We start from the raw sequence: 23,182 nt of genomic DNA, 5'->3' as shown, positions 1-23,182 counted from the left end.
TCTCTTTCTCCCATGCAACAAAGCTTTAAGAACATCAATTGCTTACTGAAGTTAGAGCTTAAAATATTACCAAATTCAAATTATTGTATTTACTAAATATCCATCAAAAATGGGAACCGGTGGGCTTTGTCGATGCATGGAAATACACACACACCTACCCACACAGGGAAACGTTAAATGAAAATATTACACAAAATAGTATACACGTGCCAACTATGCTATAAAAATAAATACCTATCATTGATAAAGGTCAGAGGAAATTTTGAAGCAATGCAGTAGTGATCTAACACTCACTAGGTTGCTCATGCTCTTTAAGTTTGGAAAATTTTTCTTGGTAAATATTCAGTCTTTTTCACATATGTACATTTAAGGTACATTTAAAACAAGTTTCCTAAGAACATAAATGCTCAAGAGGAATAAGCAGGAGTTGATGAGGAAAATCTTAATTTGCATTCCTCCTGCCTCAAATGCCTGAAATATCTTGGATATAATGTTGCATGAATAAAGCTTTTAGTGTTTAATGTGATAGGATTTAAACATTCTCTTTTTGCTAGGGTCTATAAAACATTTGCTATTAATAGCCACTGCTTTTCATTTTTATCTACCAAATTTACTAAGGAAAAAAATATGACAGGCTTCTATTGGTCTGCTCAAACCTTTTCTATTATCTGGCAAATAAATGTCACTCCTCTTAAACCTGGGACAGTTCACTTGGAAAGGGACACTAGGTGGTCTGCCCTAAACATGATGCTTCACATAGTAGGGCTCTGACTTGTCAACCTGCTTCCAACTGTCTTTTGGTCTTCCCCCACAGTCTTGCTGAAGTAAATAAGGTGAGATTTCTATAGCCATTGGAGATACTGAAATTGAAATACATCTTCCCCAAGTTTGCACACTAATGACAGTAAAACCTTGGCTTAACATCAGAAGTGAAGTCTAAAACTTTCAACCAGGAAAGCACAGGCTTGCTATACTTTGAGGTTAATCGAATGATCAGGATAAACCTATGCAGCTGGTCTGCCTGGGCCTTCCAGGGCTCCCGCTGAGGAATGCAATCTTACCCTGGCCCCAGTTGTGATTCAGCACCAGCCATTGTCCACTCCAGCTGAAATCCTGGTGGGAATGATTCCAAGGCTGACTACGGTTTCCGAGATATCAGCAAGGATTCCAGGAATCTCCCAGGTAGCTGAGCCCCATTTCTTCAGATTGATCCAGAGAGAACTGAGCTTGGAGAACGTTAGGAACATGGAGATCCCACTTCCCAAGACAGGATTGCCTGCCATTTTCCCACCTACCCTACCCCTCCTCTCAACATCCCCTCTTCTGCCACTGAAAACAAGAACTTCATCACCCACCCCTTACTGAGAATGAGAGCTACAGGGGGTACGGAACCTATTTCCAGTGGTGTCAGAGCCAATCATGGAGTTTTCTTGATTTGTGTTTCTTCTTTGTATTTATAGAGCTAGACATAGAAGACAGATCACCTGATTTCTAGAGCAAAGCCCTTTCTCTACTTTGCTGGCACACTTCAGAATTATTTACCCCTCCCTTAGTGTGCCAGGCTACAGAGGGTATACATAGTTCTTGTCTAACTCCTTCCTGTGAAAGGGAGAGCAGACCCAGTCAGAATCAGAAACCTAGTTCCTCATCCAGTTTCCCAAGTCTGGAGTTGGCATTGCACAGATGACAGAGAAAAAGGTGAGGGAGTGGGGTGGAAAAGAACTATCATTCTTGTACATTTCAACGTGTTTTGCAGGTTACTGACTCAACACAGCTCATAAATTCTGCCTGCATCTCACAAGCCACTTGCTTACTCACTATCTCTGCTTAACATATCTTGTGAGTTTCATCCATTCTATTTGTTTTTCTTGTCTTGTCTGGCAAGAAATTGAATATTCTCAAATCCTACAGTAAACACACATTGTAAGCAGAAAGATGTAGGGAAAAATAAGATAAAACACGGAGAAAAGTTTTGCTTTATAGTGGCAGGAGAAATAGAAACCCAAACAGAGAATAACTGAGTCACAGTAATGGTGGAGTTTTGAGCAGAAAATGGTGGGTGCTGAATGCTAAGGGGTGACAAAGTACTGGTCACTGAGACTGCATGGTTCCTCCGAGATTTACTGGGAGCTTTCTTTCCATGGGGTTGTTTCTGGTTCTTTAAAGAGGATAAATCATCATTAATACAAGTGCATCCCAGGACACCATACTTCCTGACCATCTCCTCCCTCTTCCAGTGCTGGAAATCACACTTAGGATAAGAATAAGGATGGAGGTTTCATGGCATGTGTGGAAGGAGGAGGCAGTTGAAGAAGGAGGAGCAGAGGAAGCTCAGAAACCCACAGAAAATATACAGGATATCATGGGATGACTGCTGCTTTTGAACACATTTGTTTGTTCTAAGAATTATTTTGAAAGTAAGCATAGTAAACGGGTTCATGTCTTAGCCCTTTGAATAACAAAAGCAACAAGCATATTGTCCAATTCAAGCCACGTATTAGTTTCCTTGGCTGCCATATAAAAGTTCCACAAGCTGGGTGGCTGGAAGCACCATAAATGGATTGCCCCAGAATTCTGGAGGCTAGAAGTCTGAGATCAAGATGTCAGCAGGGTTAGTTCCTTCTTGGTAGTCTGTGAAAACATTTATTCCATGCCTCTCTTCCAGCTTCTGGTGACAGCTGGCAATCTTTGCCATTAACTGGATTGCAGAAGCATCATTCAAATCTCTGCCTCCACCGTTGCGTGGCCTTCCCCCCGTGTCTTCGTTTCTGTCTCTTCCTCCTGTTTTATAAGGACTGGTCATAGGGGGCCCACCTTATTCCAGTATGACCTCTTCTTAACTAGTTACATCTGCAACAACTCCAAACAAGGTCACATTCTGAGGTGGGAGGTGGGGTTAAGACTTCAACACATCTTTTTGAGAAACATAACTCAACCCATAACAGTCCATAATTAAGAAATATAAATTTGCATTTTATTTATTTTAAGTTCTCATTCTCTATCTCTCTGAAAGTAGGAGGACTGAGTTTTTCCCAGTTTAAAGATTTGTGGTAGATTTCACATATAAACTGTTCTATACACGACACAAACTGTTAACCATGGTTATTTCACTAGAGTTATCTATTAGGGGAAGGTGATGGGGGGCTTTTATTTCTGCATTGTAAGTGATTATAATGTTTGCATTTCTAAAACAAACCCATGTACTACCTTGCAATAAGAAAGAACAATAAAGACATATTTTCAAGGGGTTAATGGTTTTTCTTTCCCTCACAGCCTCTAGCATCAGAGTCTCCTTAGGAGAGGGATCTTCATGGATGAGGAAAACAACAGGAGATCAGGGGCATGTGCCATTTGGAAAATTGTGCTAAAACTACAATTGCTTTGACGTGCTTGTCTTTAGATATACTTTAATTTATTTTAAATTTTAAAATAGCATTAAAGGAGAACTCAAGGTTTTCACGTTTACCCAAAGGGAACATGGGTTTTCAATATTGAGAAATACAGAGGCTTCTTGCAGCCACTCATGGAGGCTTCCTGTCAGTGAAGGCAAAAAAGGAATATTGGCTTTTAAAGGTTTTATCCAAAGAAAGATGCCCAGATAAAATACAACATACTCTGTCAAATTTGAATTTAGGATAAACAACAAATTTTTCAAGTATAAGTATATTCCAACCATTGCATGAGACATACTAATCCAAAAAATTATTCCTTGTTTGCCTGAAATTCAAACTCAACTGGGCATCTTGTTTGGATGAACGGAGGCAAGATGGCACATTTCCGGGTTCTTCATCACCGGCTTTTACCCGTGTGTGCGAAAATGCAGCTGACGCCCGGGAAGGTGCAGATTAATCAGGCATGCACCAGGTGATGTCAATCCGAAGAGACCAAGATTTACCTGGTGGCACCTGCGGAGCGCCCCTCCTCCCCCGACATGCCCGTGCCCCGCCTATTGCCCTTCCACTCCTAGAAAAGTCGCTCCCAGCAGATGCGCCGGGGGCGGGCTTTCTCAGCCCCCACTCTTGTCCGGACTGTATTAGAAACTCCACCCCCCGCCCCCCCCAGCTCCGGTCCCTGAAGCTAGATGACCAAAGAATAAATTTGCAGTTTTGCTTTTAGCCTTGCCTACTCGCTGGTTCTTTTGTGCCCACTCTGGTGGTCTTAGAAAAACAAATCACATCTGTTATTATTTATGTATGTATTTATCTATTTTTGAGACAGAGTCTTACTCTGTTGCCCAGGCTGGAGTACAGTGGCATAATCATGGCTCACTGCAGCCTTGACATCCTGGGCTCAAGCAATCCTCCTGTCTCAGCCTCCCATGAAGCTGGGACCATAGGCACATGCCATCATACCTAGCTAATTTGTTATTTTTTGTAGAAACCAATTTTACCTATGTTGCCCAGGCTGGTTTCAAACTCCTAGGCTCAAGCAATCCTCCCAAAGTGCTGGGATTACTGACACAAGCCACAGCACCTGGCTGGCACCCTTTATTTTTATTTGCTAAATCTGGCAGCCCTGTTCCAAACATACCAATTTAGATAAGCTTTTTCTAAAAATTAGACCACAGGAGAGATTAGTCCCAGAAGTCACTCATAAAAGGAACAATACGAGGTTGTAGCTCATCACATTTTTCTTTGCTGATTTTGCACAAGCCATAGAAATGTGGCTCAAATGAATCCTATTTTTGTCAACACTTTGTATCAGGAGTTCTTGACAAATTGTGCAGGAGTTGCAGGGGGTCCGTGAGCCTCCTGAAATCACAGGCCAGGTTAAATACATGTGCATTTTTGTGGGGAAAGGAACCACAATTAGATTCTTAAAAATGTCTGAGACCTCCAGGAAGGTCAGAGGGCACCACCTTAATGCCTTAAGGCCATAACTTTGAACCCAGGGAAGGCATTTTTTTCTGAGGGATTGGGCATTATTTTTCAGATTAATTACTTTTCAGATGATTGACTTTCTGATGGCCTAAACTGCAAAATGGAGAAAATCTCAGAAAATGTAAGAATGAGAAGTTCAGTCTGCTGAAGCATCCCTCCCAAGTGTTTGAGATGCCAAATGTCCTGCATGTTTCACAAGAGCTGAGTAGAAGACAGGTCAAGGGTAGTGCTGATCATTGTGACTTCCCTGATGAAGCTGAAGGTTAGAGGCATCTGCCTTGAATACCAAAAGCCCTTAAAAAGAGAGATTGAGAGTGGGAGGCAGACAGACAGAGAGCAATGCTCAGGCCATGAATTTTCTTACTACCTTTAGGAAATAAATGACCATTTTGATAATTGCTACTTTATTGTTTTCCTTAGAACTCTTTCATCAATCTACCAACAGCCCTTACCGATGAGCTCGACTGGCCCCAACTCTCTGGTGTTACAGGATTTCTGGACTCCACTGTTGGGTAAGTGTCTTTGCATGCCCTCAGACATTTCAATACATCTGTGTAAAGAAAGAACAGGAGATGGGAGTTGCTCCCAAGATGTTGAAAATGAGAATTATTAGGAACTGCTTCCAGAACATGAACTTGAATTCATCCACCATACAGTAGGATATAATGCAAATTGCATTTTAGCAGTGCTGGCAAGAAAAGCATATTGCTGCCATGGGCAGGGTGGGGGTGGAGTTCCATAGTTTACTTCTGATGCAATATACTGAACACATCACTGAAATTTTCTGATTCAAGGAAAAACAAAGTTTACTTGATTATTTGTTCTCAGAAATTAGTATTTATAAAGATAATGGCTGAAGCTAATTGGCACTTCTCAAGGTCCTAGAATCATCCTGGCTTTAATGCCCCAGATTTGTAGGTAGAGACCAGGCCTGGTGAGTTTGAGTGACACGCAAACCCAATTCACTACATATGCCTTGGTGTTAAGGCCTGAGGTCTGCTTCCCAGAGCCCACACTTGGCAGGAACACCTGTGATGCTGGTGAAACTTGGCAAGTGTCTCTAATATGGTAGAAAGTCACAGATATGAGTGTACAGCCATCCCACCCTGAACACACCAGATCGTGTCTGATCTCTGGAAGGTAAGCAGGGCCTGGTTAGTATTTGAATGGTAGAATGTCACAAATATGAGAAGTAATTTCTCTCCAAACATCCCCTAAACATTTATAACAGTTAATAAGCACAAGGAAGATGGCAAATGAATGGCTTCCATGTGTAAAAAAGAAGAAAGGATAGAGCTTTGATTTTAGGTCTAAAGGCAGGACAGAACCAGCTAGGAAGCCCCTCTCTGACTCAGGCAACAACGCCAGAAGGCTGGAAAGCACCATGAGATAAGCCATGAGAACTGTGAGGAGGGCAAGTGTACATGGGGCATGATTTACCCAAATCTATAAGGAACAGGAACGCCCCCAAGGGACAGACATTAATTATTTTAACAAGCAATTATTCTGATGAACAAAGGACATCGCATGCCATGAATAATTTATTTGATGATTTTTACTCATCTGCTTTAAAAATATTTCTTAAATACTTACCACCTAACCAGGCACATATGTTACAGGTGTTCATTTAAAGATAAATAAGGCTTGTCCCATCTTTGTAGTCAATTGCAATTAAGGCAGATGAGACAAGTGAACAAATAATGGTAATGCAAGGGAGATATAGCAATGACAGGCCTCTCACAGAGCCATGGGGCTCCGAGGAAAAAGAGTTCATGGAAGTGATCAACAGTCGCTTCCTTTGGGGGGTAATGCATGGGAGACTGGGGTGATAAAAGGGGTATAGAAGAAATTAGGAAGATAACTAACCTTCAGGGAAACGTACTCATATTGACATAGAAATAACCTGTGAATATAGGGAAAGCCAAGGAGATGTGTTTTCCAGTGTAGTTACACCTTTTCAAACTTAATCATGTTTTTTTTTTTTAAAGGCTAGTCCTTGTCATTAGTGTAAAAATACTAAAATACTTACTAATAGGGATAGTAGGAAGTAACCTTTGAGAAGTAAGAAGTAACTATATGCCAAGCATTTACTGAGTGTTGTATAGATATTCTCTCATTTAACCTTCTTGTAAGGTAGGGGGTATTAGTCTCTGCATTTGTGGTTGAGAGATCCAAGAGCAAATAGACAGAGTAAGAATCTTGACCAAGGTTGCTCAGCCAAGAGTGGTAGGGTCTGTTTTCACGGAACCTTATGTCATATCGTAACAAAGACATGTTCTTGCGTCCCATAATTTGGGGAGTAAGAATGCTTCTAGCCCACAACTCCCAAACTTTGTGTTTTTATTCTTTGTGTGGGAACATGGCTCACTCTAACCATTGTCCCTCTGTGTGAGAACATAGCTATGGGATGGAGAAATGACTAAGAACCAAAGAAGTCCTCCCCATGTGGAAGTGTGGCCTGCCCTGTTTCAGTGACCCATCATATGCCTCCTTAGGGTCCCCATAAGCCCAGACATCTGGAACCTCCTGAGCCCCAGCCTCAGTCCCCTCTTCCCTCTGCTACAGCCTCTGTTGTCTTTACCTGGAACACATCCAGAGATAACCCAGCCAAAACAGGTTTACGGAAGAGAGAACCTTGGTCATCCCCCGGATGTCAGCATCAGAAAAGAAAAAAATAGATATGTTTAAGTGCCCTCCACCCAGTCTAGTCATCTCTCAATAAAAGTATCTGGAATTTTCTCTCAATCAAGGCTTTTATGACAATAACAAAAAGAATTAGTTATGTATGAACAATGAACACAGTTTACTGTGCCTTTAATGAAAGCTTAAATTTTTATGTATTGACTCTATAAATCTCAACTACCTTTTGGCCCCATGAAGTTGCCATAAAAGAAATACCAATCTGATATTTAAAATTAATTTCCAAGTAGTTTAAATCTTTACTGGAGTCACTCAAGGAATGAAGGAGGAATCCACTCACCATGCCCAGCAAACAGATAAAAATGTGTTTCCTCATTTCTTTCCACTTACAGCTCACACACACCAGTAGTTGCCCTGCATTTCCTAAATCTAAACTTCCCCAAAACTTGACCCACACTTAGCTCCTGCTCCCAGACTCTGTTCAGTTGTTTTTAGTTTCTGTTGGGAGATGAGAGGGAAAGTTCCCTCTTCCTTTCTGCATCTGTTCTGTCCTCCCACCAGGGGTTTACTCCCTTATCAATGTAAAATCCCACTAGCTCTCCAATCTTGCAGAAGTTTCTACCCATCATCCTGATCAGTGCCCAGCAGGCAGACAGGATCCTCCATCAAGCATGATAATGGGGTAAGAGGAAGAGGAAAAGTTGAGAGTCTTCAGACATGAATGATTTCTAACTCATAAGCATTATGCGGAGAAATTCTGACGCCATCTCACAAAGTAAGTGATCATCTAGGTATGGCTTATATGACAATCATCTCTATCCTGAGCTAGTCTTTATTGACCTAGTACCTTTTTGTATTCCGTTCTCTATTACTGATTACAAAAAACACATAGTCTGCTGAAGCAACTTCCTTAGTGTTGACTCTAAGTCCTGCCCTTACCTGTTGTATTTCAACAAGGCACACACTATAGCTGGTTGTTCACCTCCCCTGCAGGAATTTTTCTTTCTTTGTGTTTGTGGGACCCCAAGCTCCCTAGCTGTTCCTCTCAGAATGCTCTTTTTGCCAGCTGTTTCTGTGTACTGTGCCTGTGTTCGCTGCCACTCAGCTGGAGTGGAGAAGAATATACCAACTCCTTTTGATGGACAGGGAAATTCTGTTTGGAATCTGAGTTGCAATGGATTCCCCCATTAAACAGAAACAGAGGCAGCATGACACTGCATGCGTAAGATCGCCATTCGCTGTGTCCCTTCCAGCAGTAGTTACAGCTAAACTATCCATATACCATCGTATAAATTATACCCGCAGATAATCTGTGCTAGGCCAATCTCCTTATTAAAGGAATAAATAGTTATAAAGTATATAAAATGTCAAAGAGATTAGCATATGATGGAGGTCCTCGTCTTGTGGAATCAGGAAAATGAAAAGAATGTTGACCCAGAAGCAGCACTTCTGAGAGGTGTATACAGCTCCCGTGGGCATTTTGGGCACATGTCCCTTGAATCCAAATACTTATCCACAGAATTAGTGGATTTCTCTATTCAACTGGATCTCCAGAATGTGCTTGCTACCATCATGATCAGCCTCCTGCTATGAGTATCAACAGCGTTCTTGGAAAATGTACCTTGTGAAAGCATCAGGAGAGAAAATGGCTCCTTCCCTTTCATTCTTTGTTTATGCTCTTTGTCCTCTCAAAATTTATTATTCCCTTCATGAGACAACTTTAATTGAAATTATGTGCATGCATTAATGACGAACATAACCTCTTAGTTTTACAAACCTTTAGTTCTTTCAGTTGAGTTGATGTTAACAAAACCTGTTTTCTTGACTCTTGGGCTTCAGAAAATTCAATAAGTGATATCCCTTAAAAAAAAATTGGGATTTTTCTTCAGTGTGATTCAGGAAGGAATTGAGTAGGTCAAAAGCAGAAAAAAAAAAAAAATATCTGTGGGGGTTAAGAGCTTGGAAATAGAGCAGTATAATTGTAAATAGGAAGAAAAAAGTATTTTTTAATATCATAATACTCTTATTTTTTATTTATTTATTATTATTATTATTATACTTTAAGTTCTAGGGTACATGTGCATAACGTGCAGGTTTGTTACATATGTATACTTGTGCCATGTTGGTGTGCTGCACCCATCAACTCATCAGCACCCATCAACTCGTCATTTACATCAGGTATAAATCCCAGTGCAATCCCTCCCCACTTCCCCCTCCCCCCTCCCCATGATAGACCCCGGTGTGTGATGTTCCCCTTCCCGAGTCCAAGTGATCTCATTGTTCAGTTCCCACCTATGAGTGAGAACATAGTTTCTCACTCACCTATGAGTGAGAAAACCAAACATAGCGATGTTTGGTTTTCTGTTCTTGTGATCGTTTGCTAGGAATGATGGTTTCCAGCTGCATCTATGTCCCTACAAAGGACATAAATTCATTCTTTTTTATGGCTGCATAGTATTCCATGGTGTATATGTGCCACATTTTCTTAATCCAGTCTGTCACTGATGGACATTTGAGTTGATTCCAGGTCTTTTCTATTGTGAATAGTGCCGCAATAAACATACGTGTGCATGTATCTTTACAGCAGCATGATTTATGATCCTTTGGGTATATACCCAGTAATGGGATGGCTGGGTCATATGGTACATCTAGTTCTAGATCCTTGAGGAATCGCCATACTGTTTTCCATAATGGTTGAACTAGTTTACAATCCCACCAACAGTGTAAAAGTGTTTATATTTCTCCACATCCTCTCCAGCACCTGTTGTTTCCTGACTTTTTAATGACTGCCATTTTAACTGGTGTGAGATGGTATCTCATTGTGGTTTTGATTTGCATTTCTCTGATGGCCAGTGATGATGAGCATTTTTTCATGTGTCTGTTGGCTGCATAAATGACTTCTTTTGAGGCGTGTCTGTTCATATCCTTTGCCCACTTTCTGATGGGGTTGTTTTATTCTTGTAAATTTGTTTGAGTTCTTTGTAGATTCTGGATATTAGCCCTTTGTCAGATGAGTAGATTGCAAAAATTTTCTCCCATTCTGTAGGCTGCTTGTTTACTCTGATGGTAGTTTCCTTTGCTGTGAAGAAGCTCTTTGGTTTAATTAGATCCCATTTGTTAGTTTGGTTTTTGTTACCATTGCTTTTGGTGTTTTAAACATGAAGTCCTTGCCAATGCCTATGTCCTGAATGGTACTGCCTCGGTTTTCTTGTAGGGTTTTTATGGTTTTAGGTCTAACATTTAAGTCTCTAATCCATCCTGAATTAATTTTCGTATAAGGAGTAAGGAAAGGATCCAGTTTCAGCTTTCTACTTATGGCTAGCCAATTTTCCCAGCACCATTTATTAAATAGGGAATCCTTTCCCCATTTCTTGTTTCTCTCAGGTTTGTCAAAGATCAGATGGCTGTAGATGTGTGGTATTATTTCTGAGGACTCTGTTCTGTTCCATTGGTCTATATCTCGGTTTTGGTACCAGTACCATGCTGTTTTGGTTACTGTAGCCTTGTAGTACAGTTTGAAGTCAGTTAGCGCAATGCCTCCAGCTTTGTTCTTTTGATTTAGGATTGTCTTGGCAATGCAGGCTCTTTTTTGGTTCCATATGAACTTTAAAGCAGTTTTTTCCAATTCTGTGAAGAAACTCATTGGTAGCTTGATGGGGATGGCAATGAATCTATAAATTACCTTGGGCAGTATGGCCATTTTCATGATATTGATTCTTCCTATCCATGAGCATGGTATGTTCTTCCATTTGTTTGTGTCCTCTTTTATTTCACTGAGCAGTGGTTTGTAGTTGTCCTTGAAGAGATCCTTTACATCCCTTGTAAGTTGGATTCCTAGGTATTTTATTCTCTTTGAGGCAATTGTGAATGGAAGTTCATTCCTGATTTGGCTCTCTGTTTGTCTGTTACTGGTGTATAAGAATGCTTGTGATTTTTGCACATTAATTTTGTATCCTGAGACTTTGCTGAAGTTGCTTATCAGCTTAAGGAGATTTTGGGCTGAGACAATGGGGTTTTCTAAATATACAATCATGTCATCTGCAAACAGGGACAATTTGACTTCTTCTTTTCCTAACTGAATACCCTTGATTTCTTTCTCTTGCCTGATTGCCCTAGCCAGAACTTCCAACACTATGTTGAATAGGAGTGGTGAGAGAGGGCATCCCTGTCTTATGCCAGATTTCAAAGGGAATTTTTCCAGTTTTTGCCCATTCAGTATGATATTGGCTGTGGGTTTGTCATAAATAGCTCTTATTATTTTGAGGTACGTTCCATCAATACCGAATTTATTGAGCGTTTTTAGCATGAAGGGCTGTTGAATTTTGTCAAAGGCCTTTTCTGCATCTATTGAGATAATCATGTGGTTCTTGTCTTTGGTTCTGTTTATAAGCTGGATTACATTTATTGATTTGTGAATGTTGAACCAGCCTTGCATCCCAGGGATGAAGCCCACTTGATCATGGTGGATAAGCTTTTTGATGTGCTGCTGGATCCAGTTTGCCAGTATTTTATTGAGGATTTTTGCATCGATGGTCATCAGGGAGATTGGTCTAAAATTCTCTTTTTTTGTTGTGTCTCTGCCAGGCTTTGGTATCAGGATGATGTTGGCCTCATAAAATGAGTTAGGGAGGATTCCCTCTTTTTCTATTGATTGGAATAGTTTCAGAAGAAATGGTACCAGCTCCTCCTTGTACCTCTGGTAGAATTCAGCTGTGAATCCATCTCGTCCTGGACTTTTCTGGTTGGTAGGCTATTAATTATTGCCTCAATTTCAGAGCCTGCTATTGGTCTATTCAAGGATTCACTTCTTCCTGGTTTAGTCTTGGGAGAGTGTAAGTGTCCAGGAAATTATCCATTTCTTCTAGATTTTCTAGTTGATTTGCATAGAGGTATTTATAGTATTCTCTGATGGTAGTTTGTATTTCTGTGGGGTCAGTGGTGATATACCCTTTATCATTTTTTATTGCATCCATTTGATTCTTCTCTCTTTTCTTCTTTATTAGTCTTGCTAGAGGTCTGTCAATTTTGTTGATCTTTTCAAAAAACCAACTCCTGGATTCATTGATTTTTTGGAGGTTTTTTTGTGTCTCTATCTCCTTCAGTTCTGCTCTGATCTTAGTTATTTCTTGCCTTCTGCTAGCTTTTGAATGTATTTGCTCTTGCTTCTCTAGTTCTTTTAATTGTGATGTTAGAGTGTCCATTTTAGATCTTTTCAGCTTTCTCTTGTGGGCATTTAGTGCTATAAATTTCCCTCTACACACTGCTTTAAATGTGTCCCAGAGATTCTGGTATGTTGTATCTTTGTTCTCATTGGTTTCAAAGAACATCTTTATTTCTGCCTTCATTTCGTTATGTACCCAGTAGTCATTCAGGAGCTGGTTGTTCAGTTTCCATGTAGTTGAGCGGTTTTGGTTGAGTATCGTAGTCCTGAGTTCTAGTTTGATTGTACTGTGGTCTGAGAGACAGTTTGTTATAATTTCTGTTCTTGTACATTTGCTGAGGAGTGCTTTGCTTCCAATTATGTGGTCAATTTTGGAATAAGTGTGATGTGGTGCTGAGAAGAATGTATATTCTGTTGATTTGGGGTGGAGAGTTCTATAGATGTCTAGTAGGCCTGCTTGCTGCAGAGCTGAGTTCAATTCCTGGATATCCTTGTTAACTTTCTGTCTCGTTGATCTGTCTAATGTTGACAGTGGGGTGTTGAAGTCTCCCATTATTATTGTATGGGAGTCTAAGTCTCTTTGTAAGTCCCTAAGGACTTGCTTTATGAACCTGGGTGCTCCTGTATTGGGTGCATATATATTTAGGATCGTTAGCTCTTCCTGTTGAATTGATCCTTTTACCATTATGTAATGGTCTTCTTTGTCTCTTTTGATCTTTGATGGTTTAAAGTCTGTTTTATCAGAGACAAGTATTGCAACCCCTGCTTTTTTTTGTTCTCCATTTGCTTGGTAGATCTTCCTCCATCCCTTTATTTTGAGCCTATATATGTCTCTGCATGTGAGATAGGTCTCCTGAATACAGCAGACTGATGGGTCTTGACTCTTTATCCAGTTTGCCAGTCTGTGTCTTTTAATTGGAGCATTTAGTCCATTTACATTTAAGGTTAATACTGTTATGTGTGAACTTGATCCTGCCATTATGATATTAACTGGTTATTTTCCTCATTAGTTGATGCAGTTTCTTCCTAGCCTCAATTGTCTTTACATTTTGGCATGTTATTGCAATGGCTGGTACCGGTTGTTCCTTTCCATGTTTAGTGCTTCCTTCAGGGTCTCTTGTAAGGCAGGCCTGGTGGTGACAAAATCTCTAAGCATTTGCTTATCTGTAAAGGATTTTATTTCTCCTTCACTTATGAAACTTAGTTTGGCTGGATATGAAATTCTGAGTTTAAAATTCTTTTCTTTAAGAATGTTGAATATTGGCCCCCACTCTCTTCTGGCTTGTAGAGTTTCTGCCGAGTGATCTGCTGTTAGTCTGATGGGCTTCCCTTTGTGGGTAACCCGACCTTTCTCTCTGGCTGCCCTTAAGATTTTTTCCTTCATTTCAACTTTGGTGAATCTGGCAATTGTGTGTCTTGGAGTTGCTCTTCTCGAGGAGTATCTTTGTGGTGTTCTCTGTATTTCCTGAATTTGAATGTTGGCCTGCCCTACTAGGTTGGGAAAGTTCTCCTGGATGATATCCTGAAGAGTGTTTTCCAACTTGGTTCCATTTTTCCCCTCACTTTCAGGCACCCCAATCAGACATAGATTTGGTCTTTTTACATAATCCCATACTTCTTGCAGGCTTTGTTCATTTCTTTTTCTTCTTTTTTCTTTTGATTTCTCTTCTTGCTTCATTTCATTCATTTGATCCTCAATCGCTGATACTCTTTCTTCCAGTTGATCGAGTCGGTTACTGAAGCTTGTGCATTTGTCACGTATTCCTTGTGTCATGGTTTTCATCTCTGTCATTTCGTTTATGACCTTCTCTGCATTAATTATTCTAGCTATCAATTCTTCCACTCTTTTTTCAAGATTTTTAGTTTCTTTGTGCTGGGTATGTAATTCCTCCTTTAGCACTGAGAAGTTTGATGGACTGAAACCTTCTTCTCTCATCTTGTCAAAGTCATTCTCCGTCCAGCTTTGATCCATTGCTGGCAATGAGCTGCGCTCCTTTGCAGGGGGAGATGTGCTCTTATTTTTTGAATTTCCAGCTTTTCTGCCCTGCTTTTTCCCCATCTTTGTGGTTTTATCTGCCTCTGGTCTTTGATGATGGTGGCGTACTGATGGGGTTTTGGTATAGGTGTCCTTCCTGTTTGATAGTTTTCCTTCTAACAGTCAGGACTCTCAGCTGTAGGTCTGTTGGAGATTGCTTGAGGTCCACTCCAGACCCTGTTTGCCTGGGTATCAGCAGCAGAGGCTACAGAAGATAGAATATTGCTGAACAGCGAGTGTACCTGTCTGATTCTTACTTTGGAATCTTCCTCTCAGGGGTTTACTCCACCGTGTGAGGTGTGGGGTGTCAGTCTGCCCCTAGTGGGGGATGTCTCCCAGTTAGGCTACTCAGGGGTCAGGGACCCACCTGAGCAGGCAGTCTGTCCCTTCTCAGATCTCAACCTCCGTGTGGGGAGATCCACTGCTCTCTTCAAAGCTGTCAGACAGAGTCCTTTGTGTCTGCAGAGGTTTCTGCTGCTTTTGTTGTTGTTGTTTAGCTCTGCCCTGTCCCCAGAGGTGGAGTCTACAGAGACAGGCAGGCTTCCTTGAGCTGCTGTGAGCTCCACCCAGTTGGAGCTTCCCAGTGGCTTTGTTTACCTACTTAAGCCTCAGCAATGGCGGGCGCCCCTCCCCCAGCCTCGCTGCTGCCTTATGGTTAGATGGCAGACTGCTGTGCCAGCAATGAGGGAGGCTCCGTGGGCGTGGGACTCTCCCAGCAGGTGTGGGATATAATCTCCTGGTGTGCCCGTTTGCTTAAAGCACAGTATTGGGGTGGGAGTTACCCGATTTTCCAGGTGTTGTGTGTCTTAGTTCCCCTTTCTAGGAAAAGGGATTCCCTTCCCCCTTGTGCTTCCTAGGTGAGGCGATGCCTCGCCCTGCTTCAGCTCTCGCTGGTCGGGCTGCAGCAGCTGACCAGCACCGATTGTCTGGCACTCCCTAGTGAGATGAACCCAGTACCTCAGTTGAAAATGCAGAAATCACCGGTCTTCTGTGTGGCTCGCACTGGGAGTTGGAGACTGGAGCTGTTCCTATTCGGCCATCTTGCTCCGCCCCTCCGAAAAAAGTATTTTTAAAAGACTGAAAATAGCTACTGGGCATCTGAGGTGGGAAGATTACTAGAGGCCAGGAGTTTGAGATCAGCTTGAGCAACATAGTAAGACCTCATCTTTAAAAAAATATTTGTTTAATTAGCCTGGCATGGTGGCATGTACTTGTAGTCCTAGCTACTCAGGAGGCTGAGATGGGAAGATTGCTTGAGCCCAGGAGTTTGAGACTGCTGAGATTGCTGTGAGCTATGATCATGCCACTGTACTCCAACCTGGACAACAGAACCAAACCCTGTCTTTAAAAAAGTAAAAATAAAAAAGTAAAAAAAAAAAAATTAAAATTAAAAATAGTACTTCATGTTCAGATCACTTTCCAAAGCAATTCATATAACAGGAAAATCCTGCTTACAATAAAGAAACCAAAGATCTAATACCACATGTAGAAAGATGGGAAACAATACCAAAATGTTTACAAGAAGGAAGGACTTCTCATTTGAAACCAGCATTCAAAATCCCAGAGTAGGCATGATAGAGTGAAAGGAAGTCTGTATTTTCAGTTATAAGGGTGCTCATTTTGTGTTATTCCAGGTGGAACATTTAGCATTCCTCAACCTCATTTATGTGCTCAAGTTGAGTTGGACTAGATGATCTCTGAAGTTCTCTCCCATGCTCACTGGGCATGATTATTGGGCAACATGATGCTACTTTATGATGCTACTTGGTTTAGAAGTACTGAGGAAAATTGCTCAAGAGAGATGCTCCTGCTTCTGCTACCCACTCCTTAACTAGCCTGTACCTTGAGACAAGACATGGCTAATTTTATGGGTCAGAGCCTGATGTTCTTGGAACAGTGTTTGGCCAACGTATATAGCCTGTGGCATAGTGCAGTCTCATGCACAGTAAGTCCTGTGTTGTGTGATATTGAGTGCTTGACAGGCTGGTAAGTAAACATGGGACTCCATTATTGTCCTTTATGTTTACTATATCTCTCCAGCAAACCCAAAAGAGGAAAACAGGCATCTAAATCCTTAACAAAAATAGCCACCCTTACCCAACACATCTAAACTGAGCATTTCTGGCTGTTCATATCCCCTTGTTCTGAAAGTGGGGCCAGGAGTCAGTCCAGTCAGTAGGGTTCTGCAGGCCAAGGATATGTGATAAGGATGAAAAACAGGGCAACAATCAGAGCTTTTTCAAAAAAGTAAAAAGTTAAAATTCATCATAAAAAGCAATGAAGGCCAAAATAACCAAAAGCAGCTACCAAAATTATCACACCAAGCTGGAGAAATAAGACTGAGATCTGTAGTTAGCAAAAATGAGTACAAACCAGATGACATTTTCTAGATTAAACGTTGCTCCCTCTGCCTCCAGCTTAAATTTGGCATATTGAACCAAAGATGTAGCAAATGCTCAGACAAAGCCATTGTTAGAAGTGGCACAATAATGCTCTTCAGGGGTATTTAAACACATCTTTAGTGAGAGATGTCCTGGAATCGAAACGTTAAAGGTTATCTACTCTCTCCTACCCAATAGATGTTATATGAGAGAATAATTTTGAAAAACAGTGTGACAACACTGAACTAAGTCACTTGGGGCAGTAAAGCCAGATAATTGGAGAGAAGGGAATTGCAGCTAAAATTTGCTAACCTAATTTCATGTTTCAAAAAAGGACATGTAAGTACTAAACACTAATGGGCTTAATAACCTTATTAAATCCATTATTCGCAAATTACATGTGATATAATTGCAAATGATTGGCCCTGTTATAATTATACTTTGCAAAACAAATAATTAACCAGAGAGGTGGTCCTCTGAAGTTGGGTGAGGCTGACTGGAGTGGGATAGTGTCCATAGCAACAGTTCTCCAAGTGTGGTCCATGGACCCCTGTGGGGTCGCTAAGACCCTCTCAAGGGGTCCACAAGTAAAAAACTACTTTCACAGCAATACTAAAACAGTATTTGGCTTTTCACTATGTAGCCATTTGTACAGATGGTACAAAAGCAATGGTAGGTAGAACTGTTGACACATTAGCGTGAATCAAGCGCTGGCACCAAACTCTATTAGTAGTCACTGTGTTCTTCACCTCCACACACTCCCCGTTTAAAACAAGAGGAGGACATCCTCCCTTAAAAATGTCACATAGTACAAAGCAGAAAAAACATTATTAATTTTATTAAATTGATTTTTAAATAATTTAATCTGATGAAATATGAAATATGCGTAAAACATTTGTACTGTATAATAAATTAACAAAGTATGATGGCTGTCTTGGGGAAAAGCACTTGTGTAGGCGAGATGAGAGCTGAGTTAACTTTTCATGGAACACCATTTTTGCTGAAAAATTACTTGATAACAAAGCATGGTTTTTCAGACTTGGATATATGGCAGATATTTTATCTAAAATGAATGAAATGAGCTTGTAGTTTCAAGGAAAATAATTGACAGTATTGGTTGAAAATCATAAAATTTGAGCTTTCAAAGAAAATATTTGAATTTTGAAAAATTTCCATCTTCTAGTGTGAACTTGACAGTTTCTTAATAGTCTAAGACTCTCCTAATTGATATGTAGCAATATTAACAAAAATGATTTTTTTATATTATAGCATTAAATGTATCAACATTTGGAACATCTTGATAACTCAGGAACCAATATTTTCTAAATATTAGTGTATGATTAAGATAATACATTGGTAAAAGATTCATTAAAAGTGCAAGACAGACCAATGCATTTTAATGTAACAAGTATGAAAGATCATTGATATAATTTCAGATTCCACCTTACAACTAATCAATCTTTAAGAAACTACTACTTGTCGAATTCTTGTGTAGAATCAAAGACAGCTATCCATAGTTATCTAAAAAGGATACTGAAGTGCTCCCCCCTTTTCCAACTACATGTGTATACAAAACCAGGTTTTCTTTCCTTTTTTTTTTTTTTTGAGACGGAGTCTCACTCTATTGCTGGAGTGCAGTGGCGTGATTTCTGCTCACTGCAACCTCTGCCTCCCAGGTTCAAGCAATTCTCCTGTCTCAGCCTCTCGAGTCGCTGGGACTACAGACACACGCCACCACACCCAGCTAAGTTTTTGGATTTTAGTAGAGACAGGGTTTCACCATGTTGCCCAGGCTGGTCGCGAACTCCTGAGCTCAGGCAATCCACCCACCTCGGCCTCCCAGAGCTCTGGGATTATAGGTGTGAGCCATTGAGCCCGGCCAAAACTAGATTTTCTTAATATACTCTCACCAAAACATCATAACAGACTGAATGCAGAAGCACATGACTCTAGCTGTCTTCTATTAAGCCAGACATTAAAGATATTTGCAAAAATGTAAAACAATGCCCTCCTTGGAGAGTTTTGGAAAACATATTTGTTTTCAGAAAAAAAAAAGTGACATGTTAACATGTAATGGGTTTATTATCATAATCTAAAATGAACTGATAATTAAATGTACATTTGAATTTCCCAGTTTTAATACCTAATGTGATAAACATTGACAGCTTTAACTCACATAAGCAAAAGCTCTCTGAGGTGTTCAATAATTTTAAGAGTGTGAAGTGGTCCTGAGAGCAAAAGTTTGAGAGCTTTTGTTCTAAGGAGTAAGTATAAAAAGGAAGCATAGCTGAAGACAGAGAGGCTAGGGGATGCTGACATTTAGAGGTCTGGGCAGAGAAGATTGAAAAAGAACAACCCTGAAAGTAGAAAGAAAACTGGAAGGGCTTAGAGTCCTGGAGGTCAAGGAAAGAAAGTGTGTCCAAATGAGAAGAGACCATCAGCCAAATGCTGGGGGAGGCAGAGGAAGATGAGAGCTGAGAATGACCACTGGGTGTGCAAGACAGGGACATGGAGAGACCTGGAACAGAAACATTTCAGTGGGGCGAAGCTGAAAGCCTGATTGGAGAGAATGGGTTCAGGAAGTGATGACGTCAGCACGGGTGAGCATGCACAACTTTTAATGGGTGTTGCTTCAGAGAAATGGGGCAATAGCAGCAAGGGAATAATAGATCCGGAAGACTTGTTAAAATGGAAAATCCTGCAGCATACTTGTATTGATAGGATGATCCAAAGGGCAGAGAAAGGGAATGAAGGAAAGAATGAGGTCTAGGGAAGGCAAGAAGGGATGGGACCCAGGCACAAGGAGGCACCATCCTTGGGCAAGAAGGACCATCTGTAGACACGGTGGATCCTGGTGGAGGGACTCTCCCTGACATATATTGACAAATCCCTTCACCTGCAATGATTTCCCCTTTTCCCTATTTATTTTTAAATTTTCATTTTTAATTACTCAACACATGAATATATTTTCATTTTACAAAAAATATTAATGTGTATAAAGTAAACACTGAAGTCCCCACTTTTTGTCCCCAGTTTTACTCCCTTTCTTAGAAGAAAGCCCTGTGATCAGTTTAGTGTGATTCCGTCCAGGCCCTTTCTGTGTATTTTCATTTGTATGTGAAGAAATGAACACTTTGTTGGGATTTTTCCATAAAGGCTATCATGTTGTACATAACATACTGTAAATCAGTGCTCCACTTTAACAATACTTCTTGGAGCTCTTTTCCTTCTTATCCAATACTGCATAGTGTTTCATAGTATAGTTGTTTTTTCTCCTACAGGTGGACATCCAACTTATATCCAGAGTCTCATTATTCTTCATAATGCTGCAATGAGCATTTTGTACTGACTCTTTGGAATATGTGTGAGGATTTCTTAAGAAAAAAATTATTGGATCCAAATGTTTACATTTTTAATTTTAATAAGGTCTACAAAAGGGCTATACCAATTTATATTCCCACAATTAGTATATGAGAATATTTGTTTTCCTACACCCTGGCCAACAGTGGATATTGTTCGTCTTCTTAATTTTTTCCACTGTAACATCATTGTATTGTTGTTCTCACTTGTAACCTCCTGATTACTAGTGAGTTTGAGCATCTTTTCATAGGCATCACCCGTTCTCTCTGTCCTATCCTCTGTCTCTGTCCTAGACAGCATGTTGCCCTCTGCCCATGCTGCAGCACCTACTCCTCAGGGATCATCCCCCAGCCCCTCTGTCTTCAGCTACATCTCTTTTTTATACCCCTCCAGACAGCCCCTTCATACTGACCCCCATATAACTGGATGATTATTTTCTGAGATCCTATCATGTCCTACAATACCAATGTCACCTCATTTATAATACCTGTTTACTAATTGTCTCACGCTCCACCTTCCCATGCCCAGACTCTGAGCATCCTGAGTGTGGGAATCCAGTGACTTCATTCTGTAGCCCTCTTACCTAGCACAGTACATGACACATGGCAGGCGCTCAATAAACGAATTGCTAAACCAACTCATAAGGATATCAGTTTGCCCTTGTAGAGTGCTTTACAATCTGCAAACCTCCTTCACGTGCATTTTCTCAGATTGTCTAAATCAAATAAGATTTGTTGGGATTAGCCTTTTGGGAGAAATAGTAAGGACAAAGGCAAAGGAGTATAGCTGAATTAGGAACTGCATGATGTGATATATAAAAATAAATCAGTGTCACTTAAACCTTTGGAATTCTAAGTGTGTCCTATAATAAGTATTCTGCAAGAGATTAGCAAAATCAATTAAAATATTAAATCACACAATTAACATTAAAATATTAACCATATGTAATCAAAAAATAGGAGAAAATGAATTTAAAAGAAACATCAATTCAGTAGCCAAGTGGAAAAAATGAAACAAAAAGGAGATTTGCTAAGAAGTGAATTTGGCTAATGATAAGTCAAACCTTGATGTGAATTTTTGCCCAGAATGATGTAATTTTACAACCCAGATTAATCAAAGTAAATGAACACTCTACAGATTTCTCTAGTAGAATCGTTGTAACCAACTGAACTTGAGACTTTTAGGCCACCTCAATGCTTAAATACAGATCACAGCGATAATTCATCAATATTCTTCATAAACTCTTCTATGAAATACGAGTTCCACAAGATGTTAAAGGGTACTAACACACATTTCTTAAAAGACGTGTTAAGTCAAACAAGTTTTGGAAATGTTAATTTAAATAAAGGGAAACAAGTTTATTTGGTATAAGTCTTATTATAGCCTTCACTATGCCACAAAGCATTGTATATCCTCAAAAAAGTATAAAACATTCAAAAATATATAAAACATTTCCTAAACTTTTTTGACTACAGAACTGTGTAGAATTCGTATGTGTGTTTTATGAGAAAAATTCAAAGAAACTGGTGTTTCACAGAATATCCTTTGAGAAATGCCATTTAGGTCATTAAAACCATCTGCTTTGTCACAACTAACCTTTTCAGGTGTATAAGCATCCACAGCCTTAAATGCCTCCATTTTATCACAGTTTAATGTTTACCCTAATACAGTGGCCTAGAATCACATCTGGGGCTGGGAAAGGCTAGGATGGAGAAAGCTACAACTGCTTCAAGCTCAGAGAACAGGAGGGGAGGAAATCTTAGTAAGAGGTTAAGCTAACAGGTAGGAAGCCTTGTCTGCGTCTAGTAGCTCATGAATTATTGAACACAATGTCTATGAAGTCTATTTCCCTGTATTATTTTTCTGGTCCAAATTCAAAATTTATCATGCTATCCTGCTAATCTTTTTGTATGTGAGTGAACTCCTAGGACCTCCTCTGTAGCCATCCTCACCTCTGCATAATTAGCCTATTGCCGGTTCTCTGAGTCCACGGTGAAACATACTCTGTATGTTTATCACTCTCTGAGGCTGTATCTTAGTTGTTCTATGATGCAGTGAGTTAGGGGTTACACAGAACTCTGGGATGTGGCTAATATCAAAAGACTGAAAGGAATCTTAAAAGGTCTTCAATCTATCTCCCTGGCCCCATGCTGGCCTGACCTCCATCCGCATTAGAAAGAAAGTTATCCACCCTTTTCTTAAATTTTCCTAGCAGAAAAGGTCCCTGGATAAAGTCTTAAAGCCTGTCTAGTCTCTAAGTTACCTAATTTTATCCTAATTTACTCCCCGTCCTAATCCTTTACATCAAATGTCCCCAGGTATTTCTCACCAACCCTACTGCTGGAGCCTGTTTTTTGTGACTTATTCCCTAAGATTCAACTTAACGGAGCCTCATAATTTATACCCAAGCAAGTTGTGCCTCTGGACAGAGTCAGAAATTGCCTAACAGGAGGATCACCTGAGGTCAGGAGTTCGAAACCACTCTGGCCAACATGGTGAAACCCTGTCTCTACTAAAAATACAAAAATTAGCCTGGCATGGTGGTGCACGCCTGTAATCCCAGATACTCAGGAGGCTGGGACAGGAGAATTGCTTGAACCCAGGAGGCAAAGGTTGCAGTGAATCGAGATTGCACCACTGCACTCCAGCCTGGGTGACAGAATGAGAATCTGTCTCAAAACAAACAAACAAAAAACATTGACTAAGAAATTTCATCAGAATATGC

General features: G+C 40.3%; 1 protein-coding gene across 7 annotated transcripts in view; it reads left to right on the top strand.

Moving 5' to 3' along the window:
* The window catches only part of AOAH (acyloxyacyl hydrolase), a 220,240-nt gene that overhangs the window by 133,577 nt on the left and 63,481 nt on the right, over positions 1 to 23,182 (top strand). For all 7 annotated transcript variants that reach the window (XM_026447149.1, XM_026447152.1, XM_026447156.1 and 4 more), the window contains exon 12: positions 5,301 to 5,392. In XM_026447149.1, coding sequence (XP_026302934.1) covers positions 5,301 to 5,392 — 92 coding nt within the window. The remainder of the gene's footprint in view (positions 1 to 5,300; positions 5,393 to 23,182) is intronic.

The sequence above is a fragment of the Piliocolobus tephrosceles genome, chromosome 8 (genome assembly GCF_002776525.5).
Source record: "Piliocolobus tephrosceles isolate RC106 chromosome 8, ASM277652v3, whole genome shotgun sequence".
Taxonomy (NCBI): Eukaryota; Metazoa; Chordata; class Mammalia; order Primates; family Cercopithecidae; genus Piliocolobus; species Piliocolobus tephrosceles.
Note: the sequence above shows the minus strand (reverse complement) of the source record. Positions and strands in the feature narration are given on the sequence as shown.